Source organism: Cupressus sempervirens, chromosome 9, assembly GCF_028749045.1.
Source record: "Cupressus sempervirens isolate cs-2001-9-10 chromosome 9, ASM2874904v1, whole genome shotgun sequence".
In the NCBI taxonomy this organism is placed as follows: domain Eukaryota; kingdom Viridiplantae; phylum Streptophyta; class Pinopsida; order Cupressales; family Cupressaceae; genus Cupressus; species Cupressus sempervirens.
In genome coordinates, this window is record NC_143126.1 from 87295941 (window position 1) to 87318367 (window position 22427).

The window sequence follows — 22427 nt, forward strand, 5'->3', positions numbered from 1 at the left end:
TTTTATTGTATTGTCTATGCTTTGGGGGTTTTGGGGTTGATTAGATGTTGACTAGTTTAGGTTGTTACCAGAGGCTCGGGGGTTATGTGTTTGTGATGTCATGCTGATGTTGATCTCAATCTTGATTTGTTTTTACTTAACCATGGTATGTGATGGTATGCTTTATGTTGAGTGTGTTATATTGTTGATTACTATTTTCAGTGCCTTTGTGGGATGGCGAGATTTAATGCTATGAGATATCTGACTTAAACATTTTTTCACTCTTCTGAAGTGATGCCTTGTGAAAGGCCAACCCTGTTAAAGGTTACAATACACACTATTAAATGTGACCCAGTTAAAGGATTTCAATCACCTTGTTAGGAGTGAGCCTTGTTAGAGGACTTTAGGCCATTCACTTGGAATGCCACCCAGTGAAAGGATTTACAAATTACTGTTAGGTCAACCTTAATCTAAAGGATTTACCTTAAACTAATACAATTGTTAAAGAGTAACAATAAAGTTTTGATCTAATACAACTTACAACTTCACTTGTAGATTACAGATCTCTGTTCAGTCCTAAATTTTGCTTGGCCTTCATACTTTGCAACTCTGATAGCTTGTTCACCCTTCAAGCATTCATCTCCTTAAGCCTTCTTACTTAACATGCCATTTTAGACTCTTCTCTTAGGTCACTAGATAAAGCAAAACCCTTGACTCCTTGTCCCCCTTAGGTTCTCGCACATGACAATTTTGCTTCATGACCAACCATCCCTATAAATAGGAAATTAAGATATTTTGCCACCCATTCTCCATTGTCCAATTTAGGGTTCAAATGGATTAGGTAGGATACAATATATCTACCCCATATCTCATATTTCTTCTAGAAACTTTTCCTAGAATCCACTTTGAATTTTCCTAAAAATAGTTTACCTCAAATTCTATGCCACCAACTCATCAACCTTATCTTCCACCTGGTTCACAAACTTCAAGAAAACAAACTTGTCATCTCAAATTCATCAAATCCATGATCTTTTAAATAATGCAGCAGCTTGGCATTATTAGGCTTTTGATGCTCAACACATACTACATTGCTTGGCATCCACTGTGAAATTACTCGACACAAACTAAAGTTTACTGGTGCTCGACATCAACTATTTTTCTTGGCATATGCTAGAATGAACTTTTACTCGGCTCCAACTAATTGTCTGCTCAGCTTGCACTATATTTGTTCAGCACCTACTATCCACTCAGTCAAGCTTGGCAGAAAAACTTTGTGTAACATGTTCTTCTAATCTTTCTTACTGTAACCAGCCATTATAACCTGAAGTAGATTATCAATACATCATGTCATCACTATCTTAACTGATCCTTGTACTTCATTACATAATCATAACTCAACTTTTCCTCTAGGTGCTATTGTTACATCTTTTGATCAAATCCTCTTCATCAATCAAATAAGTGATAGTACTTGAATCTTATAAGCAGGTGTTTTACCAACAAATAGTAGGTTTGACATTAGTGACAAAACAATGATTGAACCACATAGTCTTCTTCAACAACCTCCCTCTTTCAATCTAGGTCAACAATCTCTCTCAACAATGATCTTTTCAATCAGTTCTCAACAACTAGTATAAGATGTAGCTATTGAATGTACAGTTCTTTACATACCTTCTTTTCTTAGTTAAAGATGGTGTGATCACTTGATCCATTAGATTGGTTGACCTCAACTTCATTGATTCCAGTATTTCCAGCTTCTACCTTATTTTTCCAAGTTTGATTAATCTCTTTTTTTGTTTGTTCAGCATCAACTTTTCTTTTCCCTTTGATGTGTTCATTACTTGGTGCTAGTGCTTGAGTCTTGCAGTTCTTATTCACATGTCCAATCTTGTGACAGCTAAAATAAACCAAATTTTAATTCAACGAACTCTTGTATTTGCCTCTAAAATGTGTCTTGATACAATTTTATGAAATATGACCATATTCACCACAATAATGAAAAATATACCATGTGTTCTAATCACAATTATAGAAGTTACTTTGCTTGGATGCATCAGTTTTCTTTTTGGTTGTCCAATTTGATTTTTCTTTGGATCTGCATTCTTGAGCTCTATGTCCATATTTATGACAGTTGTAGCAATGATCTTCATATCTAGTTGCAACTAGTGTATTGCTAGCATTTGACCTGCATTCATGTGCTTGATGTCCTTGTTTCTTACAATCAAAATAATTTCCATTGAATTTAGGCTTAGGATTATGCTTACCAATCTTACTTTTGCAAATATTAGTTTTATGTCCAAGCTTCTCACACTGATGACATGTAGGTTTGTTGTGCTTTGGCTTTTCATCCCTTTGTTCTCCACTCTTTGATGACTTTCCCTCTTTAGTGGATGACAGGTGCATGAAATATCCTAGTCCAAAGGTGTCACTAGGTGTTGTTGGTGATCTCATTAGTTCTTCAAAGTATCTTATAGCTTTATTAGGTTTGTTCATCCTTTCAATTCCTTCGTATATCTTAACTCATTTGTTAGTTGATCATTTTGATATCTCAAATTTGCAATCTCTATATTCTTTCTATTCAGTTATTGATTTGCAAGTATTAGTTGATTCACCATGTCCAATTGATTGTTTGTGAACTTCTACACATCAGATGTCCTTTCATCAAGTCTAGTAGCCATTTGTCTCTTGTCTTCTTCAACCATTATTTTATCTTCCTCAACTTTCTTTTTTTGTCCAGTTACTTCACATAGCCTTAAAGATTGCATTGCATGTTCTCTCTTCAATCCTATGACTTCTTCATTCAGTATGTTGTTCTTCTCCACTAGGTATGCTATAGTTGAATCACTTTCACTAGAATTACCATTGTCAAATAGTCCTTTGGTGTCCTCTTCTTGATAAAGTGTATCATTTTGTAGGATAGCTAATTCTTTCCTCTTTTTTAAAGATTTATTTAACTCCTCGCTTGCTACTTCAAGCTGCAATAGTATGATCTCTAGATGTCAAGCACCTAATTCTTAATGATCTTTCCCAATTTGTAAGCCTCCAATCCTCCATCTCCAAGATCTTACCTCTCAAGTTGTAGACATCTTCTAAGAGAACAAAGCTATGATACTGATTGTTGGAAGGCTTATTGGGAAGTAAGATACTAGGAGGGGGTGGAGGTGAATCCCGATTTGTAAAATTTTTCACTTCTTGAAATAAATAGTAGATCAAGTGCATTCACCACTAACACATCTCATATCTAGATTATCAACTATACAATCATAAATGTTATGCTGAAATAGGTCTAAGTATGCATCACATTCATAAACATGAAAGTAAATGTAAACACATAACACACAAGATTTGGTAATCCAGAAACCCTCCAAGGTGAATGTTAAATTAGGGCGGGGATGAAACCCACAAATCTTCACTACTGAGTAATAAAGTGTGTCTATTAAAGCTATAATATTTGATCACTTATGGTGATCTACCCTATGTGGGGTTTGCCTTGTTAAGACCTTACAAGACTTATTCAATCTACCTTGATTAAAGGATTTAAACTTACAACAAGTAAGCACTCTATTAGGACGTTTGAATAGGCTTGTTAAAGCCACTCTATTAAGAGATTTACCCAAATACACTAGTTAAAATGTCTCAGTAATTAATCCTCCAATTAGCACTATGATGCTAGATTACAGATCTTCTCCTTTCAATTCTAGTTTAATCTCCTTATATGATATTCTCTATTATTCTCTTTCATTGCTAGGTTGAATTGTCTAGTATCTCTACTTCTAACACACAAACATAAGATTCCTTCACTATCACTTTGCCTCTACTTGCATCCTTATGATTTAGGGTTTGGGTGCCTCTTTAAATAAACAACTGATGAAGGTTATAGAAAATGATCAACGATCTAGATTTATCCCTTTTTGTCATTTAGTCCTTCCATTTTTTTTATTGGTTACATTGCCTTGCTAGGGATTGATGTCCTCTAACAAATTGTGTAATAACATCCTTAGCTATCTCTACAATCCATAAATTAAGTGTAGAATTTGGCCCAAAATGGTTTACATAAGTGTTTGTGTCATCAAAAACACATATGTCAAAATTGGTTTACTCGGTACTTGAATATCTCGACACTTGGTCCATACTGATATTCATGTTGTCACTTGGCATCTGAATGCTTGACACATACTATGTGACTTGGCATGAACTTATCTTATTTTATCTCAGCACATACTGACTTCTGATATGCTCAACATACTTGTCACTCAGTCCAAATTAGATTACTTGCCAACCAAAGACTTGCTTGGCTCAAACTGAAATGTAAACAAGTCTATCATACATTGCTCGACCCTTATTGGATGGCTTGATCACAGTGATGATCGACTAACTCTACCTAGGAAATGACTAAGTATTTAATACTAATAGGCAACATGGCTTAGAGATCAACACTTATTCTATTCATTCAATGGATACCAACTACTTGCACTCTTAAGATTTAGTTTCACAATGTGCAATGTAAATGTAGTTTCTATATTTTCCATCTTTTTCTTCAACTTCAACTTAAACTTAAACTTAATAACATTTATTCCTAATTGTGAGTGCAAGAATTGATGGATGGAATTTGACTCTACTAGTTGCATTTTAATCAATGACTCCACCCACCTATTGCAATCTTCTAAGGAACACTCACATGGTTTTCAAATTGATATCCCCTCTTCAATCCCCAAAAATGGATGAAAACTAAAGAGTCACCACCAATTGAAGTTAAGTGCATTCAATAATTAGATTACCACATGAGGCACTCATACCATTAGAAAGAGGCTAGTGGTCACTGATTTTTTTGGGTCAAGCAAGTAAACATCTAAAACAACTTCAATTCAACTAAAATACTTCATACTCCAAGTGAAATATTGTTGAAACCATGCAACACTTCAAAGAAATATAAAGTAATTCACCATGAGAACCAAAAATAAAATATACATTACTTAAAATTCATCATAGCATCAATTTGATCAAGTCTTCCTTTCAACTAGCCTAATCTATCCTACTTCTAAATAACTTCTCTCTAATCTCCTAATCTCTTGAGTCCAACTCTTTACAAATGAGAAGGCCCTAGTGCTTTATACTTTTTCAAATACAATAAAGGGAGAAGATCAATTGAAGATCAAGGACCAAGATTCACCCTCACAAATCCTAATTAGGGTTTCCAAAAGTCTAAGCAATTACATGAGGGCACCATATTATGGGCCAATAAGAAAAGTACAAAGCCCCTTTATAAAAAAGAAAAGAAAAATAGGACACTCGGTATGTCATGATTTCTTGTTCTTGAATTTGAAAATTTCTAATTAGAGGGGAAATCTAGGTGTCACAACATCAACTGTACCCTATAGACCTATTTAATCTTTTGATAAAGAGAAAAATGTCTCTTGATAGTAAATATTGTCCATCTTCCTACCATTCCTACTATGATGATATAATTAACTATAAGAGATGTAGGAGCTTATAAGGTTTCATCTAGCCAAACTTGGTGGATGTCAAAATCCTAGAACCAAGGGAAAGAGGGTAAAAGCATGTCTTTTATGCTCATATAATCCAATATAAGGGATGAGGCATATAAATGAAGTGTGACAAGAATCCTACTAAGTACACCACCTTGTGTGGATGTAAAAGTCCTTCCACCAAGGCCAAGGGCGGAAGATTATGCTTTTGGCTTAGAACGAGGTTCACTTGACCAAACCTATCATGACTCAATCCCTATGCTCAAGATTTATTCAATAGCATAGAGATATTGCAATTAAATTCATGTATACTTTAAGCTAACTAATATTATTATCTTAAATATACATATATACATACTCACACATAGGTACATATACATGTACACACACATATAAGCATGTGTGTGTGTGTGTGTGTGTGTGTGTGTGTGTGTGTTTGTCATGCCCAAACTACGAGGGCAAAAACAAACAATTTTTTTTTTTTTAAATAATTAAATTGCTCTAAGTTTTGAAATGATTGTGATTATAATTTAAGTAAAGGTTCTCTACATCATCTTAAGTTTAAAACTCTTGTGGAGGAATACATCGTCAGGATTTTGAAGTTCTTTGTTATTAGATTGATATCAATGTTTATTTGATTCATTATTACATTGCTTAAACAATCATGTGAAAATTATTTTAATAACAATCTAAATGAAATTGGGTTTAGATTAATCGTAAAATCCAATCAAATAAACCCGAGTTTAAACCTATATCAAATAGCCAATTAACCTTCCATACTTTATCTACTTAGAATGAACTAAAACAATTATAACAATTAAAAACAAAACATTAATCCCAAACTTTAAATTAAAGGTTATTAATGTGAAATATAAACTAGTCATAAATTTAATTTACTAACAACTAACTAATTTAACTTAAAACTAACTAACTAAATCTAAAATTGATCTAACCATATACAAAATGAGTGACTAATCTTTAAATAAAACTTAACTTTAAAATTCAAATAAAATTAAAACTAACTAATTTAAAACATGAAATTAAACTAATACTACTAAAGAAATATATATAAAATTTAAAACAAATATCTTTAACAATTTTAATAACTAAACTAATTTACATCTCACTAACTTAAAAACTTATAAAAAAAAACTAACACACACCTAACATGACTAACACTAACCTATTTTCTAACCTAACACCTAACTAACCCGCTAAGCCACCTACACCCCACCCTACACCCCCCCAACCCTATCTCCATGGGTAGTGCTTTCCAAGCGCTGTCCTTGGGACAGCGCTTTGCCCCAAAACAAGACAGCGTAGACCCACAACAAGAGGTGACCAAAAAATAAGGGAAAGCAAGGACTTTAAAACAAAATTGATATGCATGTTTTAAAAAAACAATATAACTCCCATCCTATTATGAGTGAGCGCCCAGAATGAAAGGGGAAGATGGGGGATGGGATGTGGTGACAGGTGACGTCACCCTCCCATCATGGCAATTTGACTTGCCAAAACAAAAATTTATTTTTAGACAAATCCAAAATTGACGTGCAAGGGGGGGGTGATTAATGAAAAAGTTTCTTAGGTAAGAAATAGATGTTGATCCATTTTATTATTGTTTTTTAATTTTAAATCTAATTTTTCAACAAGGCAAAAAGGATTTTTTTTTTAGGGAATCTTTTGATTCTCTGTTACCAAAAGGATTTAATTTGATCCCCCATACAAAAGACAGAGAGTTTTTTAACTCTCTCAAAACACTATTTTTTTTGTAGAAATTTTCTAAGTATAGATTCCAAAGCAAAGTATATGTATATTCTTGTTTGGTCTATATGTTAAGGTTTATTTTTTTGAAAAGATTTAAAACATTTATACCATAGCTTGAGTCACAATGACACCAAAATCAATTGATCTCCTATATGACTTAAATTGGAATAATTCGACATTTGTCATTATTTCTTTTTAAGGAAAATCTATAAAGATTTGTTACAACCTTAACATACCAAGAATTTGAATTATTCATTTTGTTCAATAATGCAATAATTGTTTGATTCTAATAATCATGAAAATTGAATCTACATGCATGATCATAATTTTCATTTTCAACATATAAGAAAACTTGAAATTTTGCCAAATTAAATCAACATCAATTCCATCCTATTTTTGATATGCATCCATCTAAATTTAAATCACGATTAAATCACATGATAACCAATTATACTCAAACACCAATTTTATTGGCAAACTTGATTCAAAGGCTCAACTGGGAAAGAACCAGGAAGAAAACCCGACTTCGTTGCCATTACAACAAAGTTTGAAATACAAATTACATAGGATATCAATCCCAATTTCAACAATTTAATTGAATTTTCTTCATGACCCTCATCAAGGGATTCATAACGATTTTTGCAACACATTCAAGAACCATGGAGGAAACAGAATCTGATCAGGTGACCAAAAGCATGACCAAGAACAATTCCAAACATGCATATTCATACAAGGTTTTCACAATATGATTCACAATGAATCAACACTAGGGAAGGTGGATTCTTCCAACAGGAGAAGTCAAGCACAACACCAAATCGGATGCCCTATCGGGGCTATTAACCAAGAACTTTTGTTCTTCTATTTAAACATGCCATACTCATACGAGGTTTGTGCTGACGGGTAGGGGCCCATAACACCCTACCCTCTCTCCCTCTTCTCATCCTGAGAAGAGACTCTACACTGGTTGGAGTCCAACTAAACAGACCTTTCCCAAAATTGGTCACTTCTGCCCTATCCAAGGGTGAGTAATACCAAAACACCCATGCAAGAAAACTCTCAAAATTGCAAACATAAACATGAAAGGAAATCATCCAAACTAATATGATTTTCAAATCTTCCCAACATACCCACAATCCTACAAACATTCACATAACAACAAGGTAGCATAAGCATGAAACAAACATGAAAATTTGCACAAGGAAGATGAGAATTCCTACCTTCACAAAGAGGTAATGGAAATGAACAAGTTTGAGTAGAGCTTTTCCCTTCTTTGCTAGAATCTTCCAAGACTCCTCTCTAAATGTAGAGATTGGGTAACAACCTCCACTAGTCCAAGAAGGGCCTCTAAATAAGCCTCAAACTCAACCACCAAAGGGATCAATAACTACATTCACCCACCTACAAATCTAGAAGCTCCTAACTCAACCCACACTATGGTTAAACACTAAATGGAGGTGAGGTGAGGCAACTCATGATAGCCATAGTCAATTTTCGCACAAAGGCAAAATGAGACTTTTTGAGTGGCCTCAAAAGTCAAAAAAAGGGGCTTAGGGGTTGGAAAAGACCCCTAACCCATACCCATACCCTTTGGGTATAATTATTTCATGTTTTAAGCCTTAGGAAAAAGGTTTAGAGCCAAACAAAATCTAGGAATAAAATAGGACCATCTAACTACTCTAACATTGTAGATTAAGCACTAATCTGGATTAAGGGATGACTAACCTCAATTAAGAACCCAATTTACGAGTGTCAAGTGACACTAACAGAACATAATTACGAACACTAACATTCACTGAACATAGAAAGATACATACATACATCTCACAATACAATAAGTGAATTACGAACAACAAGGTTTCCAAAATTAGCACATAGAGATCAGTTCTATCCCTCCATAGGGTTTCTCGGCTAAAATATCTGCACACTCATTGCACACATCAGTAGTCTCACAAAATTACATGTACATATATGTATACGTATCATAAATTGACATAAATTGAAACATACATCAATAAGGGTTTCTTCATCCTGCTCAATTCTTAACCATTTAAAATCTCTTAAATCAAAGTCTCAATCCTACATTTACTGATTTCATCAAGATACATATACATGAAACATTAAATGACAAACATCAAATATATCTGAAAGTAACATCACACAACATGAAATAGTATAGTATGTTCTAAGCATCAAATAATGTCTCGACATCTCGAGTCGTGAATATCAAAATAATAGTAATGTATCACTATGCTACGATGGGTCGGGGTGAGGCCTCACAGTGTTCCCTATGTAGATTATTGAGAACAAAATGATGAAATATTTTTCAAGCCATCTCCCTAGCTCTTAACTTATTGCGAATGATGATTTTTGGCTTAGTCCAGAAGGAGACATTACAAACATATTTAAATTTTATTACAAGATCTTTAAACTCTTAATTCACTCAAACTTGCATTTAACTTTCCCTTATCAACCATTTGTGATGCCTATCCTAGTGACACTATTATATGATTTGATATTTATTCTTGAGTGTTTAGATTTCTAATTAGTAGCATGTTATTGATCATATTTCATCTTGTGATTTTAGGATATGGTTTAATTAAAGTAATTACAATGATATTATGAATATCCCTTACTTTATCTATGATTATGATTTTTGAACTAACCCTGTCAACCCACAATATGTGCATATCATTGTTTGGCGTGCTTCCTTGTATACATGTATATTGTATGATTTAGTCAGTGATGTAGGTGTAACATTCAAGTAACATGTACCACAAATCCTTGAACCAATTGATGATTCATACATGATACCACGATCCATATAGGAACCTCATGCCTAGAATCTGGTTAGAAAGTTAGTCACCTAATCTAGGTTTTATCTTTCCATTTAACACTATGATAGTTGGATTTCATTTAGTCATGTACATGCATTATCTTCTAGTTTGGATGAGATATTTCTTATTTAGCAGATTATGTTATATATTTATCTCAATATATATGAGTGCACACACATATGCCCAAATAAATTTACCCTTACTTTATTTGCAATAGTTAGATGTAGTGTGTTGCTCCATAATTACATAAAAATAGTTAATATTAAGAAATGGATAAAACAGATGAAAAATTAAATAAAATATTTAACTGATTGACTCAAACTATGGGTCTCTCTTATGCAAAACCACCAAGGTTCCTACCGTCTTACCATTAGTACTCCTTGAAACTTATAGAGGAACAATTAGTGTTGAGTAGGATAATTGGTAAAAAGGAAAAAAAATTAATAATAGGGCTAGAGATTTGAACCCATGACATATTGGTTGGGAGAAGGGTGTCTTGGCCATTGGGCTATATGTATTCCTTGAGCTTAAATTCCTCATGATGCCTTGGTAAATAGTAAGCCTTAGTTAGACACTTGTTCTTGAAGCAAAATTGGTCTAGAATTTTTGGTGTCAAAATAAACGTGTTAAATTTAGCTGATGTCATGGAAGTTTAATCTTAATAAGTGACACATCTTCAGTTATTCAAGACTTTTCCTTATATAGTATTTGATTTTAAAATTAAAGTTAATAGGATATAAGTTTCATTTTTTATTATGTAGCATACTTCTTTTCGTTCTAACAACTTGATTGTAGCCAAGTTTAATTTTTAAGGTTATATTCACAAGGAATTATCAAGAGAAAAGTTATAAATCAGAAATAAAAAACTAGTGCTAAAATTGGTTAAATTACTTTGAGATATTTATTTAAGGGATACATCAAGGATACCTATTTATCTCTAGTCTTTGGTACTCAATTGAGATGAGTTTTTATTCTAAACACAATCTTGGGCCTCGTGACCTTTTACCTATCAAATAAAATAAATATTCATATAATATTAATTTATAAATATAATGTATAATATAACTATATGTTAATGTGTTACTATATTCACATAAACGATGTCCAATTATTCCAAATTTTATTTGATAGTCATATTCCTTACTAGATTTCCAAGCATGTTTATTGTTTTTTTGGATATAATATATTAACTCAATTATCAAATATCAATCATCAATTATACCCAAATACTTGATATTTGTTAATATCTATCATAATTTGGCTTTTATCATGTTCACTAATACCCAAGATAAGTAAAAAACCAAGATGTATTTTTGCATTTTTGGGTAAATAGAAAACACATTTTTTTCCATGTCACCACTTTTTGGCCCCTCATGATCCTCTACATACCCACATTACAAAAATTGCATGAGCAAAATAAAACTTGTTTTACCCTTAGTCCAACCTTTTCAACATTTTCACATATAGTATTGGCCAATAAATAGCACCACAATCCAAAATTCATTTCCACATTTTACTTGAATAATATATATATTATTGTTCATATAACAATGCCACATATATTCATTAAAAGGGTAGGTGAATTCCAAATAAGGAAAGGCTATAACAAACAAAATAAATATAATAAGCCATTGTGTGACATGAGGAAGAACAAAGTGGGTCCCAATTTCACCTACTCTAGTAGTGTAAATTCAATACTAACTATTAAATGAGAGTATTAACAATACTAAATAGTTAACACTTAAGATAGGACCAATGTTATCACCACAAAAGGAAACAAACCAAGAATGGTAGGCTCCTTATTGTTAGAATCTGATAAGATTAATAACCCAGAAAACTAGTGCAAAGAGTAAATATCTAAACTATGAATGCAAATGATACAAAATCAAGATAGCATCATAGAGTTAGTCTCCAAGAGAGTAATGCAAATGCTGGAAGCAAAATAACATTAAGAGGATGCAAAAACAAGAGATACAAATACAAGTCAGGTAGCATGCTTATATAGGTTAGGAAGAGGGAGGAGGTGGCAACACCAACCAATGAGGAGCAACCATCTATTGGACTAAAGATAGCAAAGTATCTTCCCAAGATAGCTAATGGATGCTCACATGTAGGAAGGTGACACCTCACAACTATTCACCTAATAAGACATGCTTTATTAACCTAAGCGAGATTATTAAAAGTGTACGAAAAACCTAGCAAAATAGGAAAAAATAAAAAACTACACTAAAACCCCCCATAAGCGAAGCTTAGGTGGATGTTAACCTAGCAAAGCTATGAAAGCAAGAAAATGGGTCCCAGCAATAAGGCCTGATCAGGTACCCAATACAAGAAAAAGAACTAGATGAAGGAAACTAAGCCTCCAATCTGGGAAATGTCCCAAAGAGAGGAACAAAAAAGAGCATGAAGCATCTCCGAAGCATGAAGCTGCAAACTCTGTCAAAATGCTGATATGTAGAACCTCCATGGAAATAAAAGGCATGAACCATCAACCAAAGAAGCATAGAACAAAAAGTGAACCCCCCCTCCCATAATGTTGAAAAGGGAGAGGGGTGACAAGAACACTGAAATGCAATGCCAAAAACATCTGCAAGAAGAAGAATTAGGAACACCAATAGTGCAATAGAAGTACAAGCACAGGATAAAGGGTGGTGTCACCGACACACTGCATGGGCTAATTTCGTGGAAGAAAAATTCACTTGACAAAGGTGGATGAGCACAAAATGGCAAAACATCATGACCCCCCATGGCACTTTATAACTGAGTGCGAGTACAAACAAACACAAAGTGTACAAGATCCCAGATATGCAAAAGCAGGCACTTTATCTCAGTGCATTTACAGAAAAAGGAATGCAACAGAATAGAAGCATACAATGCTCAGAAGTTAGAAAGAAGAGTGAGCCAAAAGAACAGAAGAAGAGATTCCAGGACCTGTAGAATCTAAGTAATCCGCCAGAGTGCGAAAGTGCAAAACTCAAAAGAGAAAGAACCTGGAGCAGAATCTGGATAAAAGACCTCTGCAACTGAATAACTCATAGAACCATCTTTCCAACGATATCTGGCAAGCCCATAAAAGAGTCCGAATGAGCGAGATATGGCTCCCGAAAGGCAAAATAGAATATCTGGCTTTGACTGCCAAAATAGGAAACCAGACTATAGCAAAAATCAAAAAAACTTGTACCACCATCTCCATCTCAGAACCAGCTTTCCGATGCATTTTTCGGATCGAAAAAATACATCCGTATGCTCAAGTTACGGAAGAAAAACTGACAAGGCCTCCTCATGAAGAGCATATGCTAAAAGTGAAACTTGGGCACAATAATCAAGGAAAAAAATAGCACCACTGCAATCTATTCGAAAAATCATGCACTTTCAAAAAAAGAATCGCCTCGATACGAGGTCGTATGAGAAAGTTATGATCTTTCGAAGTTTTCAAAACAAGAACTATGCACAGTCACGGCTGAGAATCTGCAATTTCTGAAGAATTCATGCATGAAAATCAAAAAACAACTCCACTAATGGATAGAGCACAAAAAAATAGCCAAGTTCATAATAAGAATCATCAAAATTGGAGTCCGTATGAGCAAGAATGAGACATTTGAAAACTGTGTTCAAATCTGCGACTGCCAACGGAGAGGGGTCTGGCTGTAGCTTTGCATGCTCAATTCTACAAAATATACAGCTTGCATGAAAAATCTAAAATATACCCAGATGGTTTTTCGGGGCTGCGAACAAAACCCAGAAAGCGTTTTTCTTGCTGATGTACAGAAGATGTTGCTATAGTGTAAATCAAATGCCTTTAACAGTAAAAAATGGCTCCAAAAATCAAAAAACGACCCCAACAACCAGAATATGTCATGCAAATGTTGGATCAACTTCTTAAGTCCATCAATGGCATGCTGGAACCTGCAAAAGTGATTGAAAACTCCAAATATGCAAATTGGTTGTCAGATTTGAGATTGAAACCCTAGAGAAAAATTGTTTTTGTCAAAACTTTTCTGATTCTCAGGATCATCCAAAGATGCAAGAGAAGAGCATACTTCATTTTTCAAAAAACTACAATAAAGTTTATTTGCCCTCCCTGAATCTCTCAAATAAGGAAACTAAAATCTACTCTTGCACATAGAAAAGCTCTGATACCATGTTAGGATCTGATAAGATTAATAACCCAGAAAACTAGTGCAAAGAGTAAATATCTAAACTATGAATGCAAATGATACAAAATCAAAATAGCATCATAGAGTTAGTCTCCAAGAGAGTAATGCAAATGCTGGAAGCAAAATAGCATTAAGAGGATGCAAAAATAAGAGATACAAATACAAGCCAGGTAGCATGCTTATATAGGCTAGGAAGAGGGAGGAGGTGGCAACACCAACCAATGAGGAGCAACCATCTATCGGACTAAAGATAGCAAAGTATCTTCCCAAGATAGCTAATGGATGCTCACATGTAGGAAGGTGACACCTCACAACCATTCACCTAATAAGACATGCTTTATTAACCTAAGCGAGATTATTAAAAGTGTAAGAAAAATCTAGCAAAATAGGAAAAAATAAAAAACTACACTAACACTTATGGTATAACTCGTGATGAAATGGATAGGTCCCTGATGGATGGAGTTGTGTGCACACGATAGTGCTCAAGCTTCAAGTGGATGGATGATGATCAAGTATGGGGGTGGATGGATGATTCAACAATGGAGGTATGGAGGGATTTCAACATTATGATGATATTTTGGTAGTTTTTAGGCTCTCAAAATAGCATGATAACTTTGCATGGAAGGTGGATGATATTTGTGGAGGGAGAGGGTTTCATTTATAGGGTAGGGGGTAGTGGAATGGATGGTTCAGATGCAAGGATGGTGAGGGAGGGTTAAGATGCATACAAAGGGGAGCACATGGATTGTGCTTGTTTAAGGCCAATGGAGAAGTGACACGTGTCACAAGGAGGATGAGTGTGAGAGGATAGGATAAGGGTTGGTCAAGGGAGCAATGACGGAGGTTGAGTATGTAAGAGGGATGTCAGAGTCATAAATGTTGGAGGGTGAGGATGAGGATGAGTTTGTTGAATTTAGCTTGGGTTAGCAAGTCTTAACCCTTGCTTAAAGTTATGCACATGTTTAGGAGGAGGATTAGGATCGACTTAGAAAGGGGGTTAGGGTTTAAGTGGTTTAGCTTTGATGAGATGGGTTAGTTAGGTGGCTAAGTGAGGTTAGTATGGGTGGATGGGTTGGATTAGGGGTTAGGATAGGGTTTAGGGATATTTTTAGGGTTTGGATATTTTATTAAATGATTTATTTAATAAAATGGGGATATGGGATTAAATTAAATAGATTTGAAGATTTATTTAATTTAATAGAGGAATAGGAATTTAATTGATAAATTGATTTTGGGTTATCATTTGATTTTATCAATTGGACTATAGTTAATTAAATTAATTAATTAACTAGGGGATGATGATTAATTAATTAAATAATAAATATTTAATCAGTAATGTCCTAGGAGATGACTAAATATGATTACCTATTGTATGCCAACAATGTCAAAAGTGTCTATAGGAAGGTCGCAACTCTTTTCACCGTATTTAGAATCACAATCTTGTTTATATTTTGTTGTTGGGGGATTACATAAACCTTGAATCAATATAGCAACCTAAGATGGGATCACAAAACATACAATGTAATTGTTAAGGATTAAGAGGTATCCATTGTGTCAAAGTTGCTTCAATCCCAATATCAATCTACTCTCTTAAGATGTTGAGGCTTTCACCTCATATAATCCCTGGTGGGAACCACTCAACTTTTCTAGTAGACCAATGACCCATTAACATATTGTTTTTCTTTAGTAGAAGAAATAATAAGAGCTACTCAAAAGAACTCATTAGAGTTTGACTAGGCAATAGTCCTATGACCTAAAGTTAGAGAAGAAGCAAACCTATAGCTAGTAGTCTACAACCATCCTCACTAAGAAAATTTTGTTCATAAGAAGCGCAAGACTTAGACTAGGTATCTTAGTTGCCATGAAAAAAGTGGTTACATCCTTAATAATACCCATGAAAAGAAGACTAATGATATGATGTTGCAAGTGAGAGGACACCTAGTAAATAATACACAAAGCATTACTCCAACAATCACAACATATAAAATTGAACAATTTCAAATACATATTTTTTGAAGTTACACTTAAAATCTACACAAGTAATGTTTGTTTAACCACAAAGGGATTTCTTTTTCTTTTTTAATGGAGGATTTTTCATACACAAGTTGTAATTTGTCCAAGAAGTGAGCTCTATAAGAACCTTTCAACTCATCAAACCCATTGACATGATTCTTTTTCATATGCATTTCACTTGATAAATAAAATAAGATTCCCACCACAATATGAAAAACCTATCCTATAATAAAACTATCAATGTATAGATAAAAACAATTTTATAACTTTAATAATTAAATTAAAAATTAAAATAAGAATACAACTAGCCTATTCTATAATAGGACTATCTATGAAGACATCAAAAACAATTCTATAATTTTAATAATTAAATTAAAAAATTCAAAATTAGAACATAACTGTATTCTAAAACTAAATTGAATTATTAAATCTATTAAACTGTCTTACCATCCAGAAGCCTTTTGATGCTTTCGGATCTTCTCCTGAAAAGGGCAATTGCCGGCCAAAGCGAGGTCCGAATCTTCTTAATATAAACTATATGCTATTTAATATTTTTCCTTCGAGATTTAAGCTATTTGCTGTTGGCAATTTTTATCTATTGATTGTGATGTTGAAGATTTATACGAGGGACGAGAAGATTGTTTTTTTTTTCGTTCCAGACATTTTAACAACATCCAAGCTCTGAGCCTTGAAAAGGCAAAACACCCTTAACTATCCACGCCTTTTTTGTTCTGGGGAATACGCCAAGCATGCATTGATCAATCCGTACCTTTCATTCTTCTATTATTACTTTTTCATCCTGTCGATTAGTTGCTGGCATTGTATAGGAATTCACAAATTCAGGGTTTTTTAAAATAAAATGAAGCAGAATGTTATCCATAAAAGGCGATTCTTGGCTCCCATTAACACACAAGAGCTCGTGAGTTGCAGGAAAGTAGAGATTCTACAGTGCAGAGATGGATTTGAATTTTTTCTGGTGGCCGGTTTTAAGCTTTGTGGGTTTCTTATTGACGGCTGTATTGGTGAATATCGCGGTGAAAATATGGTGGGTGCCTCTTCGCACACAGAAGTTCTTTCGAAATCAGGGCATTGATGGACCCCCTTACAAGCTGATTTATGGAAGCACGAAAGAATTACTCGAAATCAAGAAGCGCGCCAAATCGACTCCCTCGAAGATCACGCCCCACGATATCGTACACGTTGTTGTTCCTCATGTTGATGTTTGGACAAAACAATATGGTAAAGATCCTAGCAACAGCGTCTTTAATTTGTTTTCTTTTTCCTTTTTGAGATTTTGGTCAAGATTTGATTTGAATTTGAAGGATCATTTTGTTAATGTGTATTTAGAATTATAAATTTTTATAGCTGTTGTTTTTAAATTTGTTTGTTTGATTTTATTTTTTTCCATTAATATATCATTCTTTTGATCTCTGATGTGAGTAGGCAGGATATTTGTGAATTCTAAAACGAGTGAGAGCTTTATGAATTGTGAAAGTCTCGTAACAGTATTCAAATGTAATTAGGATATTGCGAATTCAAAAGTAAGAGTGGCAACTTATGAATTGTCAAAATCTTTTAACGGAACTAAAATATTGTTCTAAGATGTGATTAGGTAGGACTTTTGTGAATTCAAAAACAAGTGTTTTATGCATTGTAGAAAGAAGAATCCGATTATAGCAATAAAATCTTGTTCCGTGATGTGGTTAGGCAGGATATTGGTGAATTCAGAAGCAAGATGGATAGCTTTGTGAATTGTGAAAATCTGAGAACAAGATTTCCGTGAAGTGATTAGGCAGGGTATTTGTGATTTCAAAAACAGGAGTGCTCAGTTTTATGAATCATAAAATCTGATAACAGTAATAAAATCTTGTCCCGTATTATAAAGCCACTTGTTATTGCTCCTCTATGCTGTTTAGTATCAGGGACTATTTTTAGGAATTAGTTAACTATATTGGAACTATTTTCAGGATTTTCTTTCTAGTTCTTTCTTTTAAGGGCTCTTTGAACCAGAATATAGCAGTTTTCCACTTTTACTTCCTTTCAAAAAAAAATCTTGTCCCCTCATGTGATTAGACAGGCTATTTGTGAATTCAAAACCAGCGCGAGAGCTTTATGAATTGTCAAAATCTAATGAAGTAATAAAATCTTGTTCGCTGGTGTCATTAGGTAGGATATTTGTGATTTCAAACAGTTTATGAATTGTGGACAGTTTTATGATTTGTAAAATATTTGTGAATTAAAGAACATAGTCATAGCTTATGAATTGTGGACATATTTATAAGTTATAAATCTGATGGCAGTAGTAAAATCTTGTCCCCTGATGTGATTAGGTAGGCTATTTGATTACCTGATGTGATTAGGTCGGAAATTTGTGAATTCAAAAACAGAATGACAGATTATGAATTGTGGAAATCTGATAACAGTAATATAATATTGTCTCATGTGCTTAGGCAGTATAGTGACAGCTTTGTGCATTGTAAATATCTCAAAAACTTAATAAACTCTTGCTCCCTGATGTGTGATTAGGCAGGATATTTGTGTATTGGTTGGGCACTGCAGCAAGGCTTGTGGTTCATGACCCAGAGATTACGAAGCAGATTCTGTCCAACAAGTCTGGGCATTACGAGAAGCCTGAGCCCACAATTCAATTGATACGCTTGACTGGTTACGGCCTTGTACTATCCGAAGGAGAGAAATGGGCTCGCCAAAGAAGGCTTCTCAATCCGGCGTTTCATTTAGAAAGTTTGAAGGTAAGTCTATAATGTTTATAATCACCCTTTTCTTAATTGGGTCTCCTTGTCTCTGTAGATAACAACTCAAGAACACTAATCATCTTAGGATGAATCAAACCGGGAAACTTTGCTCTTCTCTTATCATAGATGTAGTTTTTGGAATTCAAAGCATATGTAGAGAGCTTATCGGTGATTTGTGTCAGTCAATGGTTCCAGTAATGGCAGCTAGCACTTCCATAATGTTGGAGAAATGGGGAAATGTAATCGGTGAGGGTGTGAAAGAAATTGAGGTGTCAGAAGAATTTCGATGCCTAACTTCAGATTTAATAGCCCGGACAGCATTTGGGTCTAGTTTTGAGGAAGGAAAACATATATTTGAAATGCTAGCTGAACTAACCATTCTGGTTGGTAAAACTTTTGGGAAGATAAATTTTTCAGGTTCCAGGTAGTGCAGCACCTCCTTCCTTCTTACACTGGTATCTTTCTTCAAATTGCAAAGAAAACATTATTGGGTATTTGGCTGTATCAGTAAGTGATCTTAGATATTTCCATTGGACATCATTAAGGTGGACATTGAATCAATATTTTTTATATTTTAAATATAAAATATGTTTCTTACTATTGTTTTCTCAATTTTTGGAAGGTTCCTGCCCACTTCAAGTAATTTAAGATCTAGAAAGTTAGGCATGGATATTGAAAAATCATTGACAGAGATGATCTTTGATCGCAAAAAGAATGTTGAGACGGGGAAACATGATAGCTACGGCACTGATCTTTTGGGTCTAATGATGAATGCTTATAAGAACGAATTGAAGGACAAAAAGAATTTTCTGGGCTCATCTCTTCAAAGCATGGTTGATGAGTGCAAGACTTTCTTTACTGCAGGGAGTGAGACTACTGCCACTTTACTCACATGGACACTCATTGTACTTGGAATGCACACAGATTGGCAAGATCAGGCAAGGGAGGAAGTCCTTCAGATCTTCAACAAAGAAACTCCAACATTTGATGCCTTCTCTCGCTTAAAATTAGTAAGAATCAATAGAGTTCACATTTTACATTCTATATCATTACTGTTTTGTTTCTTGATTATATTGTGTAAGATCTTGTTTACAATAACATTTTTTGATCTACTCTATTATTCAACGTCAATCTTTTATAACATTTTTTTGGTATACAATAACTGGTATCACAATTCCCATCTTTGCGAAGGAGTATAACCCATAGACTCATTTTCAGGTGAACATGATTTTGTATGAAGTGTTGAGGCTTTATCCTCCAGCATCGGTTGTATCAAGAAAGGCTTACAAAACGATGCAGCTAGGGAATATGACTGTCCCAGCAGGGACAGAGGTTATGCTACAAACTATCCTGGTGCACCATGATGAAGAGTTGTGGGGGAAAGATGCCAATGAGTTCAATCCTTTGAGATTTAGTGAAGGGATTTCAAAGGCCTCTACCCATCCTGCCGCATTTACAAGTTTTGGGCTGGGACCAAGAATCTGTATAGGCCAAAATTTTGCATTGATTGAAGCCAAGGTGATATTGATAATGATCTTGCAGCGTTTCTCCTTTTCTCTTTCCTCCACATATATTCATGCCCCTGCATTGGTTTTCACTCTCCGTCCGCTACATGGAGCTCAAATCATGTTTCAAAAGTTGCAAAATTTATAAAGCGTATAGATAATCATGTTTTAAAAGTCGACAAAACTAAGAAAGCGTATAGATATATATATAAAATCAGTGTGGTATCTCCGCGTACTAATGTACTTCGGTTTACGTTGAGGCTATCTTAGTCTAAAATAAATTGACATTTCTCAATTTTTAATAGTTTCGGGAAGAAAAATTCTTTTCAAAATGTAAGATTATCTATATTTTGAAAGTCTTTTTTTATAAAATATATTATTGTTTACATTTTATAGAATAGATTTTGTGGGTAAGATTTTTTTAAATATAAAAATAAAAGATTAAAAATGTCAAGAGAGAATGTAAATTAAATTAATATAATATAGAGATAAATTTGATAGAATATGGAGACACAAATATTTTCTACACTGACGATCTAGAAAGTCCAAAGATTTTTCAAAGAAACATTCAAAAAATAAATAAAAAACTATACTAAGCAAAAGAAAAATGGAAGACAAAATTCAATTCATTATTTGTTCTCAAAATGATGGATTTATCTTTCCATTTCATTGCAATTTCTTAAAAAATGATGAATTTGTGAGTGTACAAAAATTTATATTCAAGAACTACCTAATGTTCATTTTAATGGCTCATTCCTCCACTTTACTTTCTTTGTTTCATGCATGTTTTCAATTGTATGTCTTGTTTATATTTGAATTCATTGTGTTCTTTGTTAATATTTTTGTATATTATGATTGACTATCAAACTTCCAGTTCAGTTCATTTTACTTTCAATGTTATGTTATCCAAATAATTTAAAAGAGAATTTTAGAAGTGTGTTTCTTTTGAAAAGGAAATACATAAGAATATGTAAATCAATCAACATTATATTATTGAATCACCAATCCTACATAGATGAGTGTGCTATATTGCTTACATAATTGATTGTATATAATTGAATCTGAAGTCTATTAAAAAACAAAATTATGAAATGAGAAGATATATTAAGTCGTTCTTGTGTTCTATATGTAGAATTTGGCCAAATATGGTATACAACAAAATGACAATATTTATGTGACTATAACGAATAACAAAATACTAGAATTGACCTATGATTGACCAACCATATGGATTGCCACTTGTGCACATGTTGACAACCAACTCTCCCACGTAGCCAGATGAATTGTCCACCTAAATAAGTCATTTTGGCCTGCATTTTAAAACATCTTTGTAGAATATGATCTCATTATTGCAGTCGTCAATAGAGAGGGCAATGAACATTTGAGAGAAATTGTGAAAGAAACAAAAGGTATTTATATTTTCCATAGAAACCATTTGCATGTTCTTGAAACAAAGGTCAAGTGCATGTCAAGAATAGCTAAAGCAATGCATAACAATAACTTAAATACATCCATCATGATAGGAAATTCATTTATTTGTTCAACTTTCATAATAAATCTTACAAATGCATCTTAATTATGTGAATTGAACCGTTCCATTCTCATACAATTTTTAAATATTAGTCCATGCAAATTGTAATTTTTATCAAATCGTAACTCTCAAATTGATTTAAAATGTAAGCTTGATTATTGTATTGCAAAATTAGAAAAAAAAATGTCAATCATCAAAGCTAAATTAAACAAGGAAAAATAAATAAACTGTGGAGTCTCTCAAGTTTCGTCATATGCAAAGAAAATCTTCTTAACCTCAATCATGCATCCATATTATAATGAAAACTAATCTTGTAGCAATCTAAATTAGCATCATATACTTATAAAATATAATATAATATAATAAAAATCTACACTACCAACATAATAAAAAATATATACATCT

At 33.6% G+C, this 22427-nt stretch overlaps 1 protein-coding gene across 1 annotated transcript; it reads left to right on the top strand.

Annotated features, from left to right (window-relative positions):
* Positions 1–16657: 16657 nt before the first annotated feature.
* Positions 16658–20793, top strand: LOC149537746 (cytochrome P450 CYP72A616-like). The gene is made up of 5 exons (XM_089799125.1): positions 16658–17472; positions 18760–18983; positions 19169–19410; positions 19609–19996; positions 20205–20793. The coding sequence occupies exons 1-5, from the start codon at positions 17190–17192 to the stop codon at positions 20637–20639; spliced, it is 1572 nt and encodes a 523-aa protein (XP_089655251.1). The 5' UTR covers positions 16658–17189; the 3' UTR covers positions 20640–20793.
* Positions 20794–22427: the final 1634 nt, after the last annotated feature.

Excerpts from the sequence above, each read along its gene's own strand:
- LOC149537746 (XM_089799125.1), top strand. The coding sequence starts at position 17,190 with ATGGATTTGAATTTTTTCTGGTGGCCGGTTTTAAGCTTTGTGGGTTTC. Across the intron at positions 17,473-18,759 it reads TGTTTGGACAAAACAATATG|GCAGGATATTTGTGTATTGG; the intron begins GTAAAGATCCTA and ends ATGTGTGATTAG. Across the intron at positions 18,984-19,168 it reads TTCATTTAGAAAGTTTGAAG|TCAATGGTTCCAGTAATGGC; the intron begins GTAAGTCTATAA and ends GATTTGTGTCAG.